The sequence below is a fragment of the Gopherus flavomarginatus genome, chromosome 5 (genome assembly GCF_025201925.1).
Source record: "Gopherus flavomarginatus isolate rGopFla2 chromosome 5, rGopFla2.mat.asm, whole genome shotgun sequence".
Taxonomy (NCBI): domain Eukaryota; kingdom Metazoa; phylum Chordata; order Testudines; family Testudinidae; genus Gopherus; species Gopherus flavomarginatus.
Genome location: NC_066621.1, coordinates 149,262,422 through 149,283,447, shown reverse-complemented (window position 1 = coordinate 149,283,447; position 21,026 = coordinate 149,262,422). Strand labels below are relative to the sequence as shown.

The window sequence follows — 21,026 nt, the reverse complement described above, 5'->3', positions numbered from 1 at the left end:
ATTCAAGACTCAAATTCTAAACTCCACACATACTACAGGGAAAGTAACATACCTGTTAGTGGATAGAAGCAACAAGAAACTACAAACATTAAGTGTGTTACTCTGAGACTTACAAGTTCCATGCTTATACCAGTAATTTCTAAAGTCTTTATAAATATGGCTTCATTCACAGTAACAAAAGGAAAACATGAAATTGTTCCAAAAGACATCAGAGAAGAAGCAGAGAAATATGCTAAGGTAAGCAACAGAATTTTATTTAGTAGGTTCAAAAATCCATTTTACAAGTCCAGAATAGAATAAACTGTACAAAGTTTACTTTGTCTATTGTTTTGGCAACTAGAAGTGTATTTGAAGTAATTAGTTATGAGGCAAATCTAGCCTGGGGTTTTTAAGATGAAAGTGATTCAGAAACAAACAATTACCTGAAACGTTGGAAGGAAGAATAAAAAAGTAATCCAGTGGCATCTTCGGCCGATCACGTATGCATTCAACAACGTATGGCTCAAGTCTTGTACAGCAGGCATGTTTCTTCTTGCCTAAATAAGACAAACCAAATGCATCAGATTTTTTTAACTGCAAGAACTGACAGTAGTAATAAGTTATATCCAGTACACTAACCCTTTAAAATATATTCTTCTATTTTTCCTAGTCATCGGTGCATGTATCAGTTCTGCGTTTGTTTTGGAAGTGATGGCTGCACTTTAATAGCGTTTCTTGTACACTGAAGTCGCAGTTTGTTGCATGGGAAAGTGTCAAGCTTATTGACTGCCAGAGGGTGCTATGCAATCTGTGTAGATACAGGGCCTTGTTCTCTACTGCTTTAGTTTCTGTACAAAGTGGATGCAATTCAGTTACCACACCAAAATTTCTCACTCACTTTATAGTGAACTAATGTAAATGACTATACCAGGTATATAGCTTTAAAGAATCAGATACTTTGTTGAATGTAGGCTGACTCCTAGGACTTGCAAGGCAGCCACTGAACAAGACCTAGGAGTTGATTATGCTTTTTTTTTTTTTTTTAATACAGGAGTCTTTGAAAGAGGAGGATGAATCAGATGAGGACAATATGTAACACATTGTTACTTCAAGACAAGTTTCAATTTTCTTAATTTGTAGTAGCGGTTAATGTGTTAACCATGGATTATTATTTACTTGCTGGAAAGGTGTTAACTTGCACTAAAATAAATTTCCCCATTTACTGTCAAGTCATGGTTCAGACTTCGTTTGAAAATTGGACATAGCTGTGTTGACCTATGAAAAAAGACAAGATATTGCCTCTAAGCCTGAATTTTAGTAAACTTGTGCCAAAAACCATGGTGTCCCGAGTGAAAGAGGACATTTGACAACCTGGTGGTTTTTCCTCTGAGTGCACCAGCATACTTAAGTCTCAGCTTTATGTACAAAGACAACCCTCATTTAATTTGAACTGTCCCTTATTTTTCAATTGAGTAGACAGCTAGTGCTATTTCTTAAACTGCTTTCAGATTTTTGAGGTTAACTCTTGAGTTAACTAGTAAAGCTATTCATGAAGTTTATAAGTTGACACTGCAATTCTACCCCCAATAATAGTTTCACAGCAGTCCAGTTTACAGGTGGTGTGAATTTTACAGTGCTCTAAAATATTGCACTCTAACTGCCTCATGTAAACCCTGCCAGCACAAACTAAAAGGTACCTAGTGCATGTTACTAGGTACTTCAATATACACTAGGTACCTTTTAATTTGTGCCAGTAGTGTCTAACCCAAGGCATTTAGAGCACTCTACTGAAGACAAGCCTAAAGATATTGGTCTTAAGAGAGCTTATATTGTATCCTGATATACTGTATCCTGAAACCATTTCAAATGGATTTTACACTATTTATTCCTATAATATGAACCATTAAATTATTTAAGGAAAGGTAAAAGAGACCTGTACTTTAGGCAGTGGACTATATGCCTGTGACTTCTTTGGGTCCATCACTTCAACTTTGCAAAAACTCTTGCCTACCTCTCAGGGCCAGTGAGGCACCATTCATTAGTATTGTTTTGTTGAGATCCTTCAGAGGGAAGGTGTATTCATTCTTTGACTTGGCAAGCAAACCCTGATGCCAGTGTGTCAAGTAGTCCTGTTATCAGAATTTAGCACACCACAAAAGATAATTGGGAATAAAAAGTCAGCCCTACCTGGATTACTGCTATTTTAGTTGTCTGCACCTACAAGACACCTACCCACCCCCTGACCAGGGCTGCTCCACCTCAAGTTAGGCTAGGCCCAGCCTACCTTTTCTTGAATGGAGACCTTTCAGTCTATAATACTTCCGTGCAAATCTCACTTGGTCATTGTAACTGACCAAAGCTGGTAGTCTCTCTCTGAAGTTATGACTTGAACCAGCTGTTGTGACTGTTAATTACCAAAGATTGCTATGCAATCCTTTCCTGGGATGGTAGTATGGTACCTCACCTCATTAAGTTGATATGCTCTAGCATTAATGCTTAGAGCAGTGGGTCTCAGAACTATTGTACTGGTGACCCCTTTTACACAGCAAACCTCCAAGTGCAACCCCCCCTTATAAATTAAGAACATTTTATATATTTACCACCATTATAAATGCTGGAGGTTGACAGCTCGCGACCCCCTGAGGCGTCCAACCCCCACTTTGAGAACCCCTGGCTTAGAGGGTAGGCAATATCAAGGGAATATATTTATTAGCTTGGATTGTGCAGTCTGCATTTACTGAAAGATAACTATGTTACTTCATCTTTACATTAGTTTTATAGCCAGTCATGTCTAGAATATATATACATTCAAACTGACAAACTTTATCTGGGAGAGACTGAGTGTCTAACTTGTGCATCTCAAGTAGAATAGTGCCATTCCAGTGCTACATATGACTGACATCTAATGCATTTCTCTTATGTTAGTATAACACACACAGAGTTTAGGAAAGGCAAGTGCAGTCTAAAACATACAAGTTACATTAGTCTGCTTCTCATTGCAACTGAGGGAAGCTACCTTGGCATGAAATAAGCCTGGCTCATGGAAGCAGGGGCTAAGATTTAAATGAAGCCCTGCCCTGACCTCTACAGTACATACGTCTAAAGGATGATCCAGGGGTTAGGTTACTAGGGACTCAACACGGATTCAATTCCCAACTCTACCAGAGGCTTCCTCTAGGGCCTTAAGTCATTTAATGTGTCTCCATTCACCAGTTGTAAAATAGGGATAAGAATACTCTACCTCATCAGTAGTGTGCATGATAAATACCAAAATATTAGAGCACCTCCACATAATAGGGACACAAATAAATGTAGCCTCAAATCTTAATTGAAGTCCTTGCTTCAATTTCATCCAATTTAGTGTTACTATTTTTTAAAAACACATTTGGGGGAAGAGATGGCTTTATTGGTTTTGCAAATTTCATTGCATTTTCCACTTCCTAACCTTAGCTATTGCTGATTACACTTCATTTCAGCTATATATGGAGTACTTGGCTCAAGGCAAGAAATACAGGAACATACCTACCAGAAGGGTGCACAGTTGAATGAGCAGTTATTATACTACCTCTTTAAATGCCACTGTTTTAGATCTAGTTAAAAAAAAAATCTACTGGAGCCAAGGCTGCTTTGTCAGTAGAAAACTATGCAAGTTAGTAACTTAGTTTTAAAATACACCAGAAGAATTTTTTTAAAAAACTTTCCTGTTCTAGGAGAAATACCAACAAACTGATTTAATTGTCCCAGGGAACTAAATTGAGGCCTGTATGGTCCAAGAGTTATCTAAAAGTTGTTGGATTCTCTCCAAGGCTATTTAATCCTCAAAACTGCCATTTTTTCCAGACAAGATCACTTGATCCTTAAAGGCTGCCCTGATCAAGAGGGCTTGTTGCCATACTGCCAACCTTTGGTAACCACCTTTTAAAGATCAACTGTCCATTTTAGTTAAACACCTAACCACAGCATGAGCAGGCATTTTCACTAAGGCCAGGCCTACACTTACAAGCTTACAGCGGCATCACTGTAAAAGCGCTTATGTAACTGTGTTACGCTGCCAGGAGAGAGCTCAGTGGAGGATGAGTGGTGGGACAGGAGGGGGAGTATTTCTAAAAATTGCTGAGCCATTTTGGTGCAAGGATTTCCTCTAAATTTAAGCAATAGAAAGCCAGGGAATTTTGGTAGTACTAGCATTTAAGCAGATGGCACCCCTAAGAAATGGAGTAAGTGCTAGTGAAGAGTTTAGACACATGAAATTGACATATGACTAACTCTCCATCTCCAAATATAATAGTGCATCATTTATACTGAGGACTACTTGCCAAGACTAGAGTTAACTAACGATAGCTCATTAACACGCATTGAAAACACACCGTACATCGCCATGATATAACCACCTAATACTTTTGACACTAAAAATTCTTATCACTGGTTCAAGACCAGTACTTTGGAAAGCACATTACTCTGAAATTTAAACACCTCTGCACCAGTCATCAACATTACTTTCGTGAATGACTAGTCAGAAATTAATGCCTTCCATGATCTGAAAGTTTGCATTTCAAGCTTGGTAATTAAAAAAAAACCACAGCGTTTTATAAAGTAGAAAAAAGCAAGAGACCTTACAAATCATGCCATTTGCTGACAGTGTAAGAACTGCTAGGGATATAAACAAATGCTTTCAAAGCACTGGAAGCCATGGCAAGTTTGGGAATTTTAGCAATACAGCACTGATCACTGATCTATAGCGGATGCTTGTTAAAGAACTCATCCCTCACTTTCAGTGCTTTGACACTGGGCCCAGGTAAGTAATTTTTTGTTCAGTGGGGATGTCCTTGGTTTTATCCCTTCCAAACAATGCTGCTGCCACTAGTCCTGCAAAAACACACCTTTCTCCACATGTAGTTCAGCAGCTTTAGTTTCCCTGGTAGTCTACATAATTAAATATCTCTGCCTTCTGCAAGCCCTTTATAAATCTTATGTAGACACAAATATTAAAGTACATGAAAACCAGGCAAATGTTTGACATAAAAAATGCAAGTACTGCTGAGTTCTGTTTTCATGGGGGTGGGGTTACATGCTGGCCCCATTACAGATAGGACTCAAGAGGCTAGTAGTCAAAGTTTCAGGGTGGTGCTTTTACTTTGGATTATTTTATTTAGATAACCTATATTTGTACCCACAGCTACTGGAAAGATTCACTCTCTCTAGAATATTAGAATAGCACGATTAAGCTCACCAGGCAGCTTCCTCGTTTTGCTTCAGGCATGACAAATCTAGCCAATCCAGGCTCTAGCCATATATGGTAATACTTGACAAAACAGCATAAAATACGCAACTGTCCACTCAGAGTGGTTGCAGTCACTTTTGCTATTCCAAAATGCTTCAGGATTTCACAGGCAGTTTAACATTTCATGCACTGTTGCTTCTGACTCAAAATATATGCCTTAGGAGAGCACCAAAGGTGCTATTGCTGTTTAATCCAGATGCCAAGATTCTGACACTTTCATTTTGGCATAGCCAAGTCCTTCTCTATTAAGTTGTTGTGACAGAACAGCCAACTACTGTTAAAACTGACAGTTCTTCCCATATGTTTCCTCTCGATGAGCAGGAGGATAGTTTGCAACATCCTCACACAACAGTTTATGGCATGCACTAGACATCTTACTTGTCCTTTGGTGCTCTCTCCACAGTTTGTGGCACATTTATTCCAGAAGTTTAATAAGATCCTAGCACCTTACCTGTTAGGACTCCCTTTAACACTACTTGGAAGTGGAAATAGGCAGAACAGTATCATCCAGTGCTGTATCTAAACTACAAAGTAACAGCAGCAAAGAGTCTTGTGGCACCTTATAGACTACCAGACGTTTTGGAGCATGAGCTTTCTGGGTGAATACCCACAAAAGCTCATGCTCCAAAACGTCTGGTAGTCTATAAGGTGCCACAAGACTCTTTGCTGCTTTTACAGATCCAGACTAACAGGGCTACCCCTCTGATACAAAGTAACAGGTTTCTGGAAGCCATTTGGTTTATACTTTCAGGTCTGTGTCCATTTAACAGCTTGACAGTCAAAAGTCTATTCCATGCAGACTTTTTCCAGATAGGCCAATATTTAATACATATATATATACACACACACACCCCCCTACCTCTGCTTCAGCTCTGAAATACCACATCATTTACTATTTGTACAAAATACAATTTCCTATAGGAAGTATAAACCTCTATGGACAGGTCAAGCATATTTTATATAAAACCAAAACAATGGTTACAATTTCCCTATCGAAGACACAGGCTTGGAGCCTGAATCTTTGGCTATATAGAAACTGCTAAATCAATCTACCTTAAAAACCAAAAACAGTTTCTTCTCACCCAATACCCTACCCATGGTTGATTAAAAAAAACAAACAAGTCATGCCATGCACCCTGAGGCTGAAAGTCCATTGACTTGATCAGGATAAAACCAAAGTAGATTCCTAGTTTTACCATGAACAGCAGTTAGATCTGTGGCTATCTCAGAAGGTAAGCTTGCACACACATACTGATCTGATTCTACAAACATTTTCCTTCACGCAAATCTTACTGCTGTCTTAAAGTATGTGTTCTTATTTTGTATTTGAATAGTCACTATTCTGGTATTTAGTGGAAGTGGACTTGTCAGATTGCCAATTATAATACTCGTGTATTTTGTGGAAGTGAGTCAATACACAGCAGCTTTGTTTTGATAAGATTGTGAAACAAACCACAGACAGCACATTTTCTTGAGTCAGGTGAGAGCAGAACTAAAGATCAGAAACTAGACACCTACAGCCAAAGTTATAAACAAAAGGAGATGTCTGTAGCCTCCCAATCAGCAGAGTCCAAAGGCCAACATGCTGGTAAGAATGCCCATCTCAACTGCTGGGATTTCTGCCAGGGTATTGTTGCTAAAGCATGCCCGTTTCTATCTTTCACATCAACTACAGCTGGCTGATGAATAGGAAGCTTCCTTTTCTCTCCCACAAGTGCACCCCCACACATCTAAAAGCATGTCACTCCCACTGCTTTCAGAGCCTCCCACATACTGCGTGAGACATCCTCCCCTCCAGTCTCCTGGCTATCAAGAAGAAAGGTTTCCCGCTCTTCTACACTTGTTTTGGGATTGTCTTCCATGGAAAGCTTCCCTTTATTGCTCCTCATAGCTTTTCTGAGCATTAGTGTGAAAACAAGATCTCACTGATGCCAGCCAACAAGGTTCTGAAAACTGCACTGAAACTGACTGATCCTGTTAAATTTTATTCTGCTGCTGCCTGGCAAAGCTACTATGAGTCTCATCTGTTCCCTCTACAGACTCATGAGGACAACACATCAGTTCAAAGCTGGAAGGACTTAGCAATCATAGGAAAATTACGTAGAAAGATGTCTTGGGCCCACTCAGTCAGCAGAAAAGCTTACCACTCTTCACGGCAAGTGGATTTTTCACCTAGAATTTTCAGAGTTTGATTTTCAACAGGATTTGGGTACAAACTCCCTTAGGCACCTCTGAAAATCCCATCTTTAACCATGAAGACCAAGAATACAGTTAACATGCAAGCGAACTATGTGCTTTGCCCTCAAAAGAAAACTTCAGATGAAACAGTTACAATCAGAAAGTTGAGCTGGAAGTATGTCTTTAAAGCTGTATGATATACGTTTAAGAAGTCCTTTGTAGGTCCCCTTTAAGCCTCATTAAGGACTCAAGTGATGCAGATGCTCTCTGCCCTGGTATGAGTTTTGCCCTCCATGAGTTAAGATCTCGACAGGTGTTTTTTGTTTTTAAACTCACACATACCGAAGTGTTTCAGTTCATCTTCAAACATCCTTTCATTGACAAATGATAAAGTACAAAAGCATTGTGTAGTGGTTTAAGCTAAAAGAACATTCAAATATTAATACATGGTCTCAAAAGGAAAAAAACTAAACATTCACCAAGATATCTTAAGGGGGGAGAAATTCTGATTGGGCCCTGTTTATGCGATGAATTTTAACGAATATCAGAACAGGTTTCCTCCTCATTAAAGTTTTCCTGCCTTTCTTAACTTAGACTTGTTAACACACAAATTGTACCTCTAGCTATCCAGTATAGTTTAAGTAGCACAACTCCCATCTCATGGACACAGTTGTATCAGGATAGTTACTCCTATAGGGAAGGAGAATAAGCTATGCTGGCATTAGGCACCTTTATACAGCTATAACTACATCCACACTAGGGGCTGTATCCATTTAGCTATTTTGTTTTAGTTCAGAATGATTTTTTTTTTAAAATACCTGTACTAGTACAAAACCTTCGTGTAGACAAAAACCTTAGAAAGGTCAAGTCTGATCTACTCTGCTTTTTCTGGGAGACTTGCTCTGCCTCTTTAATTGAGTACAGAGCTGAATTGAATACGAGAAGGTGCTGAATATTTTTCTCAAAATGAACAGGGGAACTCGAGTAGGAATAGAGATTATTTCACCTCTGTATTTGGCATGGTGCAATGGCTGCTTGAATGCTGTGTCCAGTCCTGGTGCTCACAATTCAAGAAGGATATTGTAAAATTGGAGGAGGATTCAGAGAAGAGCCATGACAATGATTCAAGGATTAGAAAACCTGCCTTATAACAGACTCAAGGAGCTCAATCTATTTATCTTAAAGAGCAGATTAGTCAAGTCACCCTTCATAGTCTATAAGTACCGTATGGGGAATATTTAATAATGGGCTCTTCAATCTAACAGAGAAAGGTATAACACGACCCAATGGCTGAAAGCTAAAGCTAGACAAATTCAGACTGGAAATTAGGTGTGCATTTATAACAATGAGAATAATTAACCATTGGAACAACTTACAAAGGCTTATGGTGGATTCACCACTAGCAATTTTAAAATGAAGATTGGCTGTGCTCTAGGAATTATTTTGGGCCAGTTCCATGGCCTGTGTTATACAGGAGGTCAAACTACATGATTACAGTGGTCCTTTCTGGCCCTGGAATCTATGAATTTCCATTAAGTTAGTCAACATGAAGACTCAAACCCCAAAACATTGCTTTTTGACCTCGTGTAGTCATTTATCCTAATGCAGAGTTAGCATGAAGTACTACAATTCTGAACTGGTAGCGCTTTGCACTGGTATAAATGACCACACAAGGTGAAGGGAAGGAAGAATCAGACCCACAAGTGTTCAGATGTGGGAAGGGGGAGCGCACAAAAGAACACCATTTTTTTTCAGTAGGTTGCCTCCAAAAAAGAAAGTTAAGGTCCAACATCTATAGGATTGATGTTCTTAAACCAAAGGGACTTTCAGTAAGTGAAATTTAATTATTTCATGCTCCAGATTACCCACACATTTTATTCTAGAACTTGGACCATAATTTCCACTGATTTACATATCTATCCTACAAATGCTGCCTTATCACCATAGCAATTAGAAATTAAAACATGAAGCTAAAATTGTGGAGAATGTCTTCTTTACATAGGGCTGCTTAACAGTACTGCAAGTGAATTGGAAGACGTCTGTCAAAGCAATTTATCCATCTTAAAATGGCTCCAGAAATGACACTCATTTTGTACCCCCCGACAAAAGGCTCCAAATGTGACAAGTATACACAAAAACCTGAGTGCGACTCTCAAAACTCAGAGTCATCTCAGATACTGCAGTGGAGGCTAAGGACCCATTTCAAAATATAGTCTCTTGCAGATCTCTAAATGAGCCAGCAGTTCTTTTCTTACTTCTTCCCCACAACTGGAAATAGCCTGATGACTCTGGCTTTTTGACTAGCTGTGTGACTGCAGAATGGACATGTTCATGTTTGTGATTTTATCTGGTCTTCAGATTCAAAACAGCATTAAGCGGGATGCCTAAAGAGAACTGCCTACTGTATCCCAGTTCTTCTTGCTAAAATGAAAATATAACCAAACAAAAAAGGAAGCCCACAACACTGAATTGAGTTCAATATCTTGTGTTTACCAGCTTGAAGGCAGTTCTTCATGACTCTGTAATAAAATGCAGAACCTAAAGCTTATTGAGGAGGAAAACAGTAAGGCTCCTGGTTGCCATAACAACTTTAAGACTGTACCTGTGTCCAACAAATACAGTTCAGTAGACTGTTCTCCCCCACCATTCTTCCTCCAGTTAAATATTCCTGTCAGACAGGAAACTAGCCCCCCTCCCCAAACACACACACTGTATGTAGATTTTCAAACATGCAACAAGAACAAAATGACTTACACTTCAAATAAAAACAGCCCATTCAGTTTTAGAATTGACTGCTTGTTACTTCCTATTTTAGAAGTTCTTAGTGCCCATTATCTCCAAAGCTGCCAAAATACAAACAGCAGCATATAGGTTAATTGGCACTGACACCATACTGACCCGTTTTTAAATCAAGGACAAATGGGAGACTTACACATCTGAAGTCTTCTACCCTGGACTGCAGGTCCTGCATTCTCAGCGGTACTTTGTGAATACTGTGCACATAGGGTACAACAGCCATCACACAGAATGTTGCATTTCTGGAATCTTGGAAGTAAACTAACTATTCTGTCCCTTTGAAGAAGATGAAAGATTCTGAATCCTGCTTTTATTCAGGTATCATTTTCTCACCTATTGCTGGCTAGAGGGAAGCAGGGAGTAGTCTGGCATAATTAGTAGTCTATATAATGGCAGACTTTGGGGGTGTCAGGGAAGAGATTGAATTGTTAGCAGCCTCCCCACTTCATTCTACAGAAAAGCTACTTTAGTCAAGTGAGTTTTTTAAAATGTCAGTACTATTTTTTATCCCCACTGCCTATACATTAATTGCCATGACTCACAGTAACTAGGCAATTAATTAGATGTGGAGACAAACAACACTGTTTCCATAAAGCTAAGCTTTAAAAAAAAAATGGTGTAGTATCATATAAAGTTGGGATGTGTTCTTGGGATGACCTGTAAAGTCATTTGTGAGCCAACCACCAGTAAGTAATATGATCACCCCAAACTCATGATAAACATACCACATAACCATATTCAACAACTAAAAAAAAAACTCCAAGCTTAGGCAGAAGAAAATTGGCTGTATGTTTAAAAAACACACCTAAGTTATTGTTAATTCATCCAGTGTTGGATCAAGAGATATACTCCGTTAACAAAAAAAACAAAAAAAAAAAAAGATGGTCTCTCAAGGCCACCACCAAAAGAGAGATTCATGGAAGTTAAGTGATCTTCTCCACAGGGCTTTTAGAAAAGCAGCAACATGCTATGCCCCGAATCAGGAAAATGATGACAAAGATCTATTAAGTTAGACTGTGTATTGGCAGTGTTCAAGGGCCATACAAGGCAAGCATACGTTCAACAGAGGAAGTACTAAATGATTTAACAGAAAAACACTTAATATGCAATGCTTAAGTTTCAATTCTAGCTGTCTCCATATAGAGATGGAACAATGTAGAACAAGCATGTCATGATTTTGTGCAAAGGAGTGAGATTTCTTGATACCCATTCCACTACATCTTATGTGCTTTGGAAAAAGTAAAACATACTGTAAAATAAGAGATAGGGGAGGACGTGTCTAATAGCCAGTACCAAAATACTGGAATTCATAGCATCACAGGTACAATGCTACAGTTTGCTGTCAGCCAAAGGCTATCCAGGCATTAGTCACGCAGCAGATCCTTTTAGTGTTCACTGACTGCTTTGTTGATAGTTCACATTCTCAATTAAGCCTTTTAAATAAAACCTGTGTTAAGAGCAGCTTTTGCAAGCACCATAACGTTTCACAGCAGGCACAGTTGAGAAAAATTTCAGAAACGGACTTGCCAGCCAGCTATGGATTCTGAGTTCAAAGCAGCTGCTTATGTAAGTGTCTATAATTTTAAAAGCATAACTGAGAGCATTAATGCTTTTTGAAAGGTATCAGCAATGACCACCAGCTAAACACAAGGGAAACCTTAAGACTGACAGCCAAGTTAGCAAAAATATGCTTAGTCTAGGTGTTTGGGTTGAGATTGGACTGGAAAAGGAAGTCCTAAAGTAGAGAACAAAGACAATCACAAGTTTTATCTAATGGCTCATTTCTCTGTTGTTGTTCATCATACTACATATGCAGAAATATAGGCTAAAAAAGCCTGTCAATATTCCTAAAATGGAGCTAGACTAAAAGGAGGATTTAAAGGAAAACATTACAAACTTGATTTTAGTATTTCTGAAATAATCTGTACGAGAAAAATGTACGAAATGTTGAAAACGGGGCCGAATTTCTATGAATTTATAATAGCTTTTTTTGAGATTCAAGTTTTAGAGAGCTGCAGTGATATCTTGGTAGATACAGTGTGTACCAGAGATTTACATCTGCATATTTACTATTTCTTCTAAAAAAATAAAGTTTTTGCTATGTAGTGTTTAATTTTAGCTCCATCTCAGTTGTAAATATAGGCACAATTTACCATCTATTGCATAGAGTTAAATCATAGTCTAAAAGTCAACCAAGCTTTTTCAAAATACTAAGCATCAATTGACTTACTATTAATTCATTTGTATTACGGTAATGTTTAGTGATTCTAATAGAGATGTCAGTCCTTGCCTCAGAGAGATACCAAATAGACAAAGAAAGAGAAAACAAGTAGAGCTGTCAATAGGTTAAACCTAGGTCTTAGATCTGTACACTATTCAAGACAGAAATGTGAAAGTGGAACAAAGTAGTAGCTAGTTTTTACAATGTTCAGGAAAATAACTAATTTAACATAGTTGCAGAGTACATTCCAGACTGACTGAAATTTTCTATCAAACTCTGTTGCTCCTATGGATTCACAGATCCAAAAGTTTACTCAGTGACTGTAAAATATAACCAAGTGTCTATTAACCTGGGGTCTGATATTCCAGCCATTTCTCTTCCATGTCGACCCCCATTACTATCCCAAGAATTATCTAGCTATGTCAGCAACACATTTGGGGCCTGATTTATAGGAATGCTGAGCATCTGCTGCTCTTTTTGACATCAGTTTCAGCATGGGTGCACAAGAGCCCCATAACTAGGTTTGTATCTCTGTCATTTTGATCAATAGCCTATAAAAGTTTGAGAGCTTGGAAATCAGACCTTGCTGAGATATGAACCCAAAACAATTTAATCATCTTCAGTATTCCTGCTATGTATGTTTTATACCTCCCCCGAATCTAATCTGTGCTGCATGAGCGTAGAGACAAGTTATTGAAAAATCCACATCAAATACGCATGTTTCTTATCAGTTTTTGTGCAGCAAATTTATTCAATCTCAATTTAAGTTTCCTACACAATTTTAGCCTGTCCTGCACTCTTGCTGCAGCATGGATAAAATGAATAGACGTTTGTCAAAAAAAAAAAAAAAAAAAAAGCAAAGCAAAGATTTTTCCAAGTAAAAGGTCCCTATTAAGAGTTTCATTTTTTAATTCCCCTTGTGTATCTAAGTTTTGTTTGCTCCTGCACCTATTCCTAAAAGGTTGTTAACGTTGTGCATGACAAATTGAGTCCTAGGAGGCAGTTATGTCAAAGGATTATGCCATTAGATAAAATAAGCAGCAGATTGCTAAAAAGATTTGTTTCCATATAGGATATCCCAGTAACAAGAAAAAAGGGAAAAATGGGATATACTGTATAAATCAGTTCAAGTTGTCAGGGAACTATTTACATTACAATGAATTGGAAAAAAACTCAGAATTTCAACATACGCAATATAATTCTTGTAGTGAAGCTCTGAAATTCATATTTTAAAACTAAAATGAAACCTTCCCCTACCTCAGTGAAAGAAATCTTCATTCCATTACACTAGATGTCATCTTTTTAAGTAGTGTCAAAATGTTCAATTAGGTGGTCTGACTGGCTAAACAGTCTGAAGTACTTTTGTTGTAATCATAATACAAGCAGACCCTCTACAGAAGTTATTTTATTCCACTGGATGACCAAAGCGTCAAGAACTTCCTAAACATTCCATGTAGTCTCAGATACCAATGGCGATATCAGCAGGTAGCCAAGGCTTCTGCTAGAAATTAGAAACAAGGCTTATTAGTTTTGTATTTAGCTGATATTTATTGAGTGCTGGTGTACTAAGTGCTTTACAAAGGCACAACCCCTGCTCCAAAAAGCTTACAATCTAAATCATGACTTGGGCAACATATTCCAAACAAAAGGTACTTAGGTTAAAAGGACCAATCTTCAAGCCATACATTTTTAGTTACTATAACAATAACTGATCTTGTATTCTTAGCAATAATAGTCTCCTCACTCTATCCAATGAAGAATCTGAACTAATGATATTATGCATGAATAAACTGCCAACTTGCTTTTCACTACATCATTTAACTAGCACAAAACCCCAACAATCTAAACCAAAAAAATTCCTCTCAAACTCCATGCTTCTGTTATGTATTGTAAACACGTTACCAGTCAAGTACAACAAAAATCTTGAAAAAATAAAAATAAATCACAACTCAACTCCAGCTAGCAGAACTATGTTCCGAACTTTTTTGCCTGTATGGTTAAGTCTTTGAACAGCTGATTGCAAACATCCTCAACATGCTGTCTCTAATAAAGTACCTAAAGCATATCCATACTATGCAATACTGCCCAACTAGTAAACTTATCCATTGGAGTATGCCACTTTCTTTCTAAAGCTTCAGATCTAATAAAAACCAAACTCTGGAACTAGAATGGACTTGGAAGCTGATTATTAGATATCAAGCCATTCTGGCATCATTCAGTAGGCAGACTGACTGACCACCTCTGAGGCCCTCATCTTCCGATAAACGCTGCATGATGAACTCCTGCAGCCAGAGCCCATTAAAGGATTGGAGCCTAGAGCAGTGGTTTTCAACCAGGGGTGCAGGGCCCCTTCGGGGGCCACGAAGCTGGGCCAACATTAGACGCGCTGGGGCCCTGGGCAGAAAGCTGAAGCCTCACTGCTTAGGGCTGAAGCGTGGGGCCAGCAGCCACTCTGCAGGGCCCTCGTGGTATGAGGCCCAGGCAATTGCCATACTTACTACCCCCTAACACCAGCCCTGGATTTTATAAATAAAAAGCAGTTGTTGCGGCACAGGTGGACCATGGAGTTTTTATAGTGGGGTGGGGGGGAAGAGATGAGAACGACCGAGAAAGAAAAAGGTTGAGAACCCATGGCCTAGAGCACTAGATGGGAGGTTGAAGGGGTTTTCTCAAGTCTAAGTTATTACACCAAATATTTAACAAAGATGCATTTAGATCTTTAGGAGGTTTAGTGATAACAGCACTTCATGTTCTAGCTTGAGTTTCAGTTAAATAGTTACCATATATACTGGTTCATAAGCCAAATATTTTTGGTAAAAAAAAAAACAACACAAAGGGCAGGAATCAGATTATAAAATTTTGATAATTCTAAACTCTATGGACTCATTGACTATCTAATACATTGTCATTTTGTTTACCTGGAGCATCTGCAGGCATAGAGCCCTCAGCTCCCTGTGGCCGCAGTTCGCTGTTCCAGGCCAATGGAACCAGCAGCGGTGTAAAGGAAAGCTGCACTCTGGCTATTCTGTGGAAAAGGAAACTCAGTCTCCATGGGCTAGTCACAAGCACTAAAGCCACGTGAAAAATGCCTGGAAGGCAGGACACGCACATCCTCCCCACCCTGCTCCTTCCTGGGTATCATGAGTATGACACAGACTAATCGATACACAGCACACACGTAACACGGGAGCGAACTGCCACCTCATGCCCTGTGCGGTAGCTCCAAGAGCAACACGTGCAATAACCCTGCTACTTCTGAAAGCAGCAGCTGGCGAGTTACCAAAGCACCGCTATGCCCGCGGGACTGGCAGCTCCCCAGGCCAAATCCCAGAGCCTGTGCACATTTCTCCTGGAGCTAACGCCCCCACCGACGTGGCGATCGTTAGGCTTCAGAGTCAACGCGCTCCTGGAAGGAGCAGCTCGAACCTCGCCTATAGCTTCACTGACACTGGTTGTCAGCAAGCTCCAGAAGGCGCTGGCACGGGGTGACAGCTGGACAGGCCTCGCTCACCACCGGAGCTGCGGGTCCAATCCTCACGGGGCTGCGCCGACCGACTTACGCTGCCGTACCCGGCCGCCTCCCGTACGGCCCCGCCTCCGTGGCCCAGACAACACCGCGGGCTGCTACCACCTCCCCCTCCTCACGGAGCTCCTCCTCCTCCTCCTCCGTCGCGGCCATGGGCTAGGTGAGCGGCTCCTCAGAGGTCCCTTCACTTCCGGGTCCGGCTTCATCGAGCTTCCCCCTCCCCCCGGCTGCTGCGCCATAACCGCGCCAAGGGAGGGGAAACGCTACCCGCTCGCTACAGCCACCATCGCCTCCGGACAGGAGAGAAGACGGAGCCTTCAACCGGAAGGAGGAAGTCCCACGGAGCCTATCCCCTAGCCCGAGACGAGGCAGAGCCCCCCGGGAGACGCAGCGACCACTCCCGCTCCCTTCCTCCCCGCCTAAAATGGGAAAGAGCATCGTACAAAATGGCGCCCGGGAGGCCCTCCGCGGCGCATGCTCTGTGCGGAGCTATGCAGCCACCGCCGCTGCAGGCCTCTCGCTCCGCCCCCTCTCCTTGTCTATGACACAGTCCACACCAATCACATCGCCCCGCTGCTCTTCCTGTCCTCCACGGTTACCAATCATCGCTCGCAAAGCTACATCCGGATCCATTTCATACCAATCAGGGTGAGGTGTACGATTACTTCACTTCAGAAATGTCCAATCGACTCGAGTTCCACCGATTCACCAATCAAAAGTCTCCGTTTCTTTACCTGCGTCGTCTGTTGACCAATCTGCTCTCACTGCTACCCTGTGACCAATGGGAGGGGGCTGTCCGCGGCGCCCAATCCGGGCAAGGTAGAGCCCCCTGGGCGTCACGACGGGCCAATGGGAGTTCGAGCAGGGCAGATACTGCTCAACAGCTTGTTATTTGGCTGATCGCTGGTGATTCGGTACGAGTCCGGGCTGGAACGGGGGGGGGTGGAGCGGAGTCGAGCTGCCGCTGCTGCCTCCGCCGCCGCTGTCTCTGAGGCGCCTGCTGCGAGCGGGGCTGGGGGCTGGGCCGGGCTCGCAGCAGATCCCTACTTGGCTCTGAGTTTAAAGGTAGGGGGAAGGAGCAAGAGGGCAGTGAGCGGCTCAGCAGCGCAACTCCGCTGCCGTCCCGGGGGAAGGGGGATCGGGATCCCCGGAACCCCTGACTCGGGGGATCGGGGCTCCCTCACCCAGTCACGGAGGAGGCAGCCCCCCGCCCCGTTCGGTTCCCCTCAGAGCGGGACTCGGACTCCTTTCGTCCTCCGAACTCCACCCCTCATCCCAGCGCGGTGACCGGCGCTTCCTCTCCTCCCTTCTCCGATTGAGGACCCCTCTTCGCGGCAGGGAGGACAGGGACGACTTATCTCCCGGCCCGGGTAGGGGAACGCCCCCGTCAGCCCTCTCGGGGGTGGGGGGAGTCGGCAGGTTCCCTTTGCCCGCCCCCCTCCCGCGTCTCCAGTCAGCTCTTCCCTGCTCAGCTTCAGGGGGCAGCGGGACCTCGCTTCCCACCCTCTCAGTGGGCGAACCCCCCGCCCCCCTCTCCGGGCCACCCCCTGGCAGCGGGGGGGTTTGGATTATGTGTGTTTGGAGGGGGCTGAAGAGTATTTGAGAAGGGGGGGAGTGTTGGAGCCGGGGGTGTGGGGAGGCGTTGGGGGGCTGGAAGGTATTTGAGGTGGGGAGGTGTTGGGGGGCTGGCAGGTAGTTGGGGCACAGCGTGTGTGGGGAGGCGTTGGGGGTCTGGAGGCTAGTTGGGGAGGCAGGGGGTGTGGGGAAGCCCTGGTCTAACTCCTCTCTGCGTCCCAGGCTAAAGCCTTCTGGGGGAGAGGAGAGGGGAGGGTCCTCCCTAAGTAATCTCTCTTCTTGTGCTTGAGAAAGTTGAGAGGGGAAGGAGGCAGCTCAGGGCCTTGTCTCTTCTGCGCAGGAACTGCCCTTGTCCCAGCAGCTGAGCTGCGAGCAGCTTATTAGTATTATTATTATGATTTTTGCCTACGTCGTGTGTGTGGAGCCTCTTCTTGCCTGACATGGTGCAAAGGCAGAGGGAGTAATGGCGACCTGACACACGGAGGGGCTGAGGAAGAGCAGGAGGCAGCCAAAGCGGGAAGGAAAAGGAGGTAGTAGCGGCTTCTTGCTCAGATCTCCAAGGGCCCATTTGTCCCCTGCAAGGACCCCTTTTCAGCACTCCTCGCTGTCCCTTCCAGCTGCACACGCAGGGCAGCAAGTGGGGCTCGGAGGCTTTCTGTGGAGGGAATGCTTTAGGGATGTATGAGGTGGGTGTGTTCGTAGGGTGGAGGGGTGTGTGTAAACAATGTGGAGGGGTGTGTTTAATAATCTTCCATATGCTTATAGCTGAATTATGCTCTCCCAAGATCAAGATATTTCCTTTTTAATAAATCCACATGCATGCAGATGTGTGTCTGATCATCTTCCTTCTCTTGTTTTCTAGCTTTTTTTCTGTATAACTGGAGTCAAGATAAATCTTTGAGCTGGAATCCCTCAAATAACCTTCAAAGATGAAGGTAAGTTTGTCCAGGTCCTGAGATGAGGCGTAGGGGAAGCATTTGTGCTCTTTCTCTTCTCCCTGCACCAGTCACCTTATTAGTTTCATTTTTAATCAATGTATCTTCGAGGAGCAACAGTAAAATAAAGTTGGCTGTGAAAATCCGCACATGTGAATGGAATGAAATCCCATTTCTTCTCTCTCATTGAAGGGCAACTCATCCCAATCCCTCACCTATGCAGTAACAACACTTTGGAAACATAGGATGCCTTTGACTTGTTGTCATTTGGAGTACTATCTTTAAATGCTTCCTGTGTTGGCTGTAGCTTTTGTGAGTTTGCAGAACCACAGCGTTTGTCCTTCCTTAGCAGTTTCAGTTTTTCCAGAGCAAAGGCTTAACAATTGCAGGGTAAGTCACATGGAGGGAAACACTTCTTAGATGCAGAGACAAGCAAAAAATAGTTCATTATTTGTGTGCATTATCAATACAAAATATTCCATAGCATGTATTGATTTCCTATTTTACTGTATCTTGTTTTTTTTAATATAGTAACTTAGCATAAGTTTATTGATCAGTGTAAAAGTCAAATAAAGAAAATAAAATGTAAAATAATAATGCCCAGGTACACACGAATGTTCTTGAAAATGATAAACTTGCACATGTTTTGGGGGAAAAATAAGTCTTAACAAAGACCTTTCAAGGAAGAAAAATAACATTTAATATACGTGTTTGAAAGGTTACAGCAAACTTTTCTGTAGCTCTTTTGCTGTTTTTCCTTCAGAAAATCTGATGTAGAGAACACCGCAGAACACTTTTTTTTCCATTGAAATGACATAAATCGAAGAGATTTTTAAGTACATAAAGGTTATGGTTATTGTATAAATTTTGAAATTGCAATTGTCTTAAATGCAGCTGCATTCAGAATGAAATACCACTTTCATATTGTTTATAGCAATGTATTGCAATTATCTTCCTCCTTCTATTTATCTTTCCCTCTCCGTTTGTAAGCATATGCTTCAGTTCTCTTTGAGGTTATTGCACTGTCTGTCTGTCTGTCTGTCTGTCAAGATTCCTGGAGCAAAACGTGTGTCTGTAAACTCAGCGTGCTGTAAGCTTTTTAGCCAGCCCAATGCTGAAATTTACTGGCAAAATTGATTTATTTCTTTGGATCATCATGATTTGTGTATGCTGTAAAATAGTGCTACAAACCATTACCATTGGCCCATTATTACTCATTTTTCATTAGTTACTTACATTTTTTTTAAAGTTGCTATTTTAAATTGTACTTCTGCACTTAAATGACTATTAGTACGTTCTTGCAAAATGGAGACATGAAAATAATTACGTAGGAAAAATCCGTACCACTCACTTTTCTTACACTGTCTGTTTGATTGAAGTTGTATGTCTTGTTTAGAAACAATTCCTGTGCAATGAAACTTTAAATATGGTTAAAATGTTATGCACAGCACCTTGGTAAAAAGGTGTATATCTTGGGGGGGGAAAAAACGCTTGGCATGCTCCATGGATTTAATTGGAGCAAAATTAAGGGCCACTATTAGGAAAGAGTTGACGTTTTAGATTTTAGCATACATCAGATCTTATTGTAAAGAAAGATTAGGCTGTCTGCAATATTGGGAAGCAACATAAATCATCATTTATGACCTAATTAAGAAATGGTCAATAGGACTAAACATTTGGGAATATATTTGAATATATGGTGGTGCAACTGTAAAGAAGGTGGTTGTTGTTGTTGTTGTTGTTGTTTATTATTTTTAACGAAATACACTTTTGTAAAATATAAGACTAAACTTTGTTCTAATTTATTCTCCTTTGTTAGGCAGCAGATGAGCCTGCCTACCTGACAGTGGGAACTGATGTCAGTGCCAAGTACCGTGGTGCCTTTTGTGAGGCAAAGATTAAGACAGTGAAGAGGCTGGTGAAAGTCAAGGTAGGATTTATGACATTAGTGCTATTGCTTTCCATGTGTTTTTATTAGAAAATATATTAAAAGGGTTGTCAAGGAAAATCATACCCCTTAACATTAGTGTATGGTTATACAAAGTTGTAGACATTTCTTGGGAAGATTTTTTTAAAAGTAATTCTATATTGGTGCAATTATGTTTGTCATATCTAAAAAAAATTCTTTTCAAGGGTACTAGCATAAAAATAATTCTTAAAATAAGTTTATCTGCTCTTGCTACTTTTTCTCATTTGCAGTTATAACCTTCTGTTTGTGACTATATCAGTTCCACAGTAATCAATGTTGATGGCATAAATAGAGTATTATGGCTTTAGGTGAGCAATAAGAACTAGGAGCAAAGATTCTTCAGAAGCAAAGATTATATATCCTACAGACATCCCCGGTGTTTTATAGCTAGGAAGCAAAGAGGAGATGAAAATTATTTCCATTGAACAATTTTTCAGAATTGTCCATGAGATGTCTGTTAAATGTAAACAAAAGTTTTAAAACTGTTTCAAAGCAGCAAGCTCTAGTTGTATGTAATTTCCGAGACAAGGATTGTGCTAAAACTTAGTGTACATTGATACAGGAGG

At 41.2% G+C, this 21,026-nt stretch overlaps 2 protein-coding genes and 1 long non-coding RNA gene across 11 annotated transcripts in view; 2 read left to right on the top strand and 1 right to left on the bottom strand.

Annotated features, from left to right (window-relative positions):
* Positions 1 to 1,208, top strand: part of PSMA3 (proteasome 20S subunit alpha 3) — a 28,942-nt gene extending 27,734 nt beyond the window's left edge. The window contains exons 10-11 of the mRNA XM_050952741.1: positions 173 to 237; positions 1,031 to 1,208. Of these exons, the coding sequence (XP_050808698.1) occupies positions 173 to 237; positions 1,031 to 1,075 (110 nt within the window). The 3' untranslated portion in view covers positions 1,076 to 1,208. The remainder of the gene's footprint in view (positions 1 to 172; positions 238 to 1,030) is intronic.
* Positions 234 to 16,718, bottom strand: LOC127050987 (uncharacterized). 2 transcript variants are annotated; one of them, XR_007774355.1, is made up of 2 exons: positions 15,967 to 16,718; positions 234 to 536 (listed from the first exon to the last, which is right to left on the bottom strand). It is a non-coding gene; the product is annotated as an uncharacterized LOC127050987 (long non-coding RNA). The 2 variants fall into 2 exon arrangements; XR_007774354.1 differs by having other exon boundaries at positions 16,016 to 16,718.
* A 92-nt stretch (positions 16,719 to 16,810) lies between these two features.
* The window catches only part of ARID4A (AT-rich interaction domain 4A), a 65,626-nt gene continuing 61,410 nt past the window's right edge, over positions 16,811 to 21,026 (top strand). For 2 of the 8 annotated variants that reach the window (XM_050952520.1, XM_050952515.1), the window contains exons 1-4: positions 16,934 to 17,046; positions 17,897 to 18,086; positions 18,419 to 18,491; positions 20,311 to 20,421. In XM_050952520.1, the coding sequence (XP_050808477.1) occupies positions 18,486 to 18,491; positions 20,311 to 20,421 (117 nt within the window). In that variant the 5' untranslated portion in view covers positions 16,934 to 17,046; positions 17,897 to 18,086; positions 18,419 to 18,485. The other 6 variants (XM_050952522.1, XM_050952521.1, XM_050952517.1 and 3 more) reach the window with 5 other exon arrangements.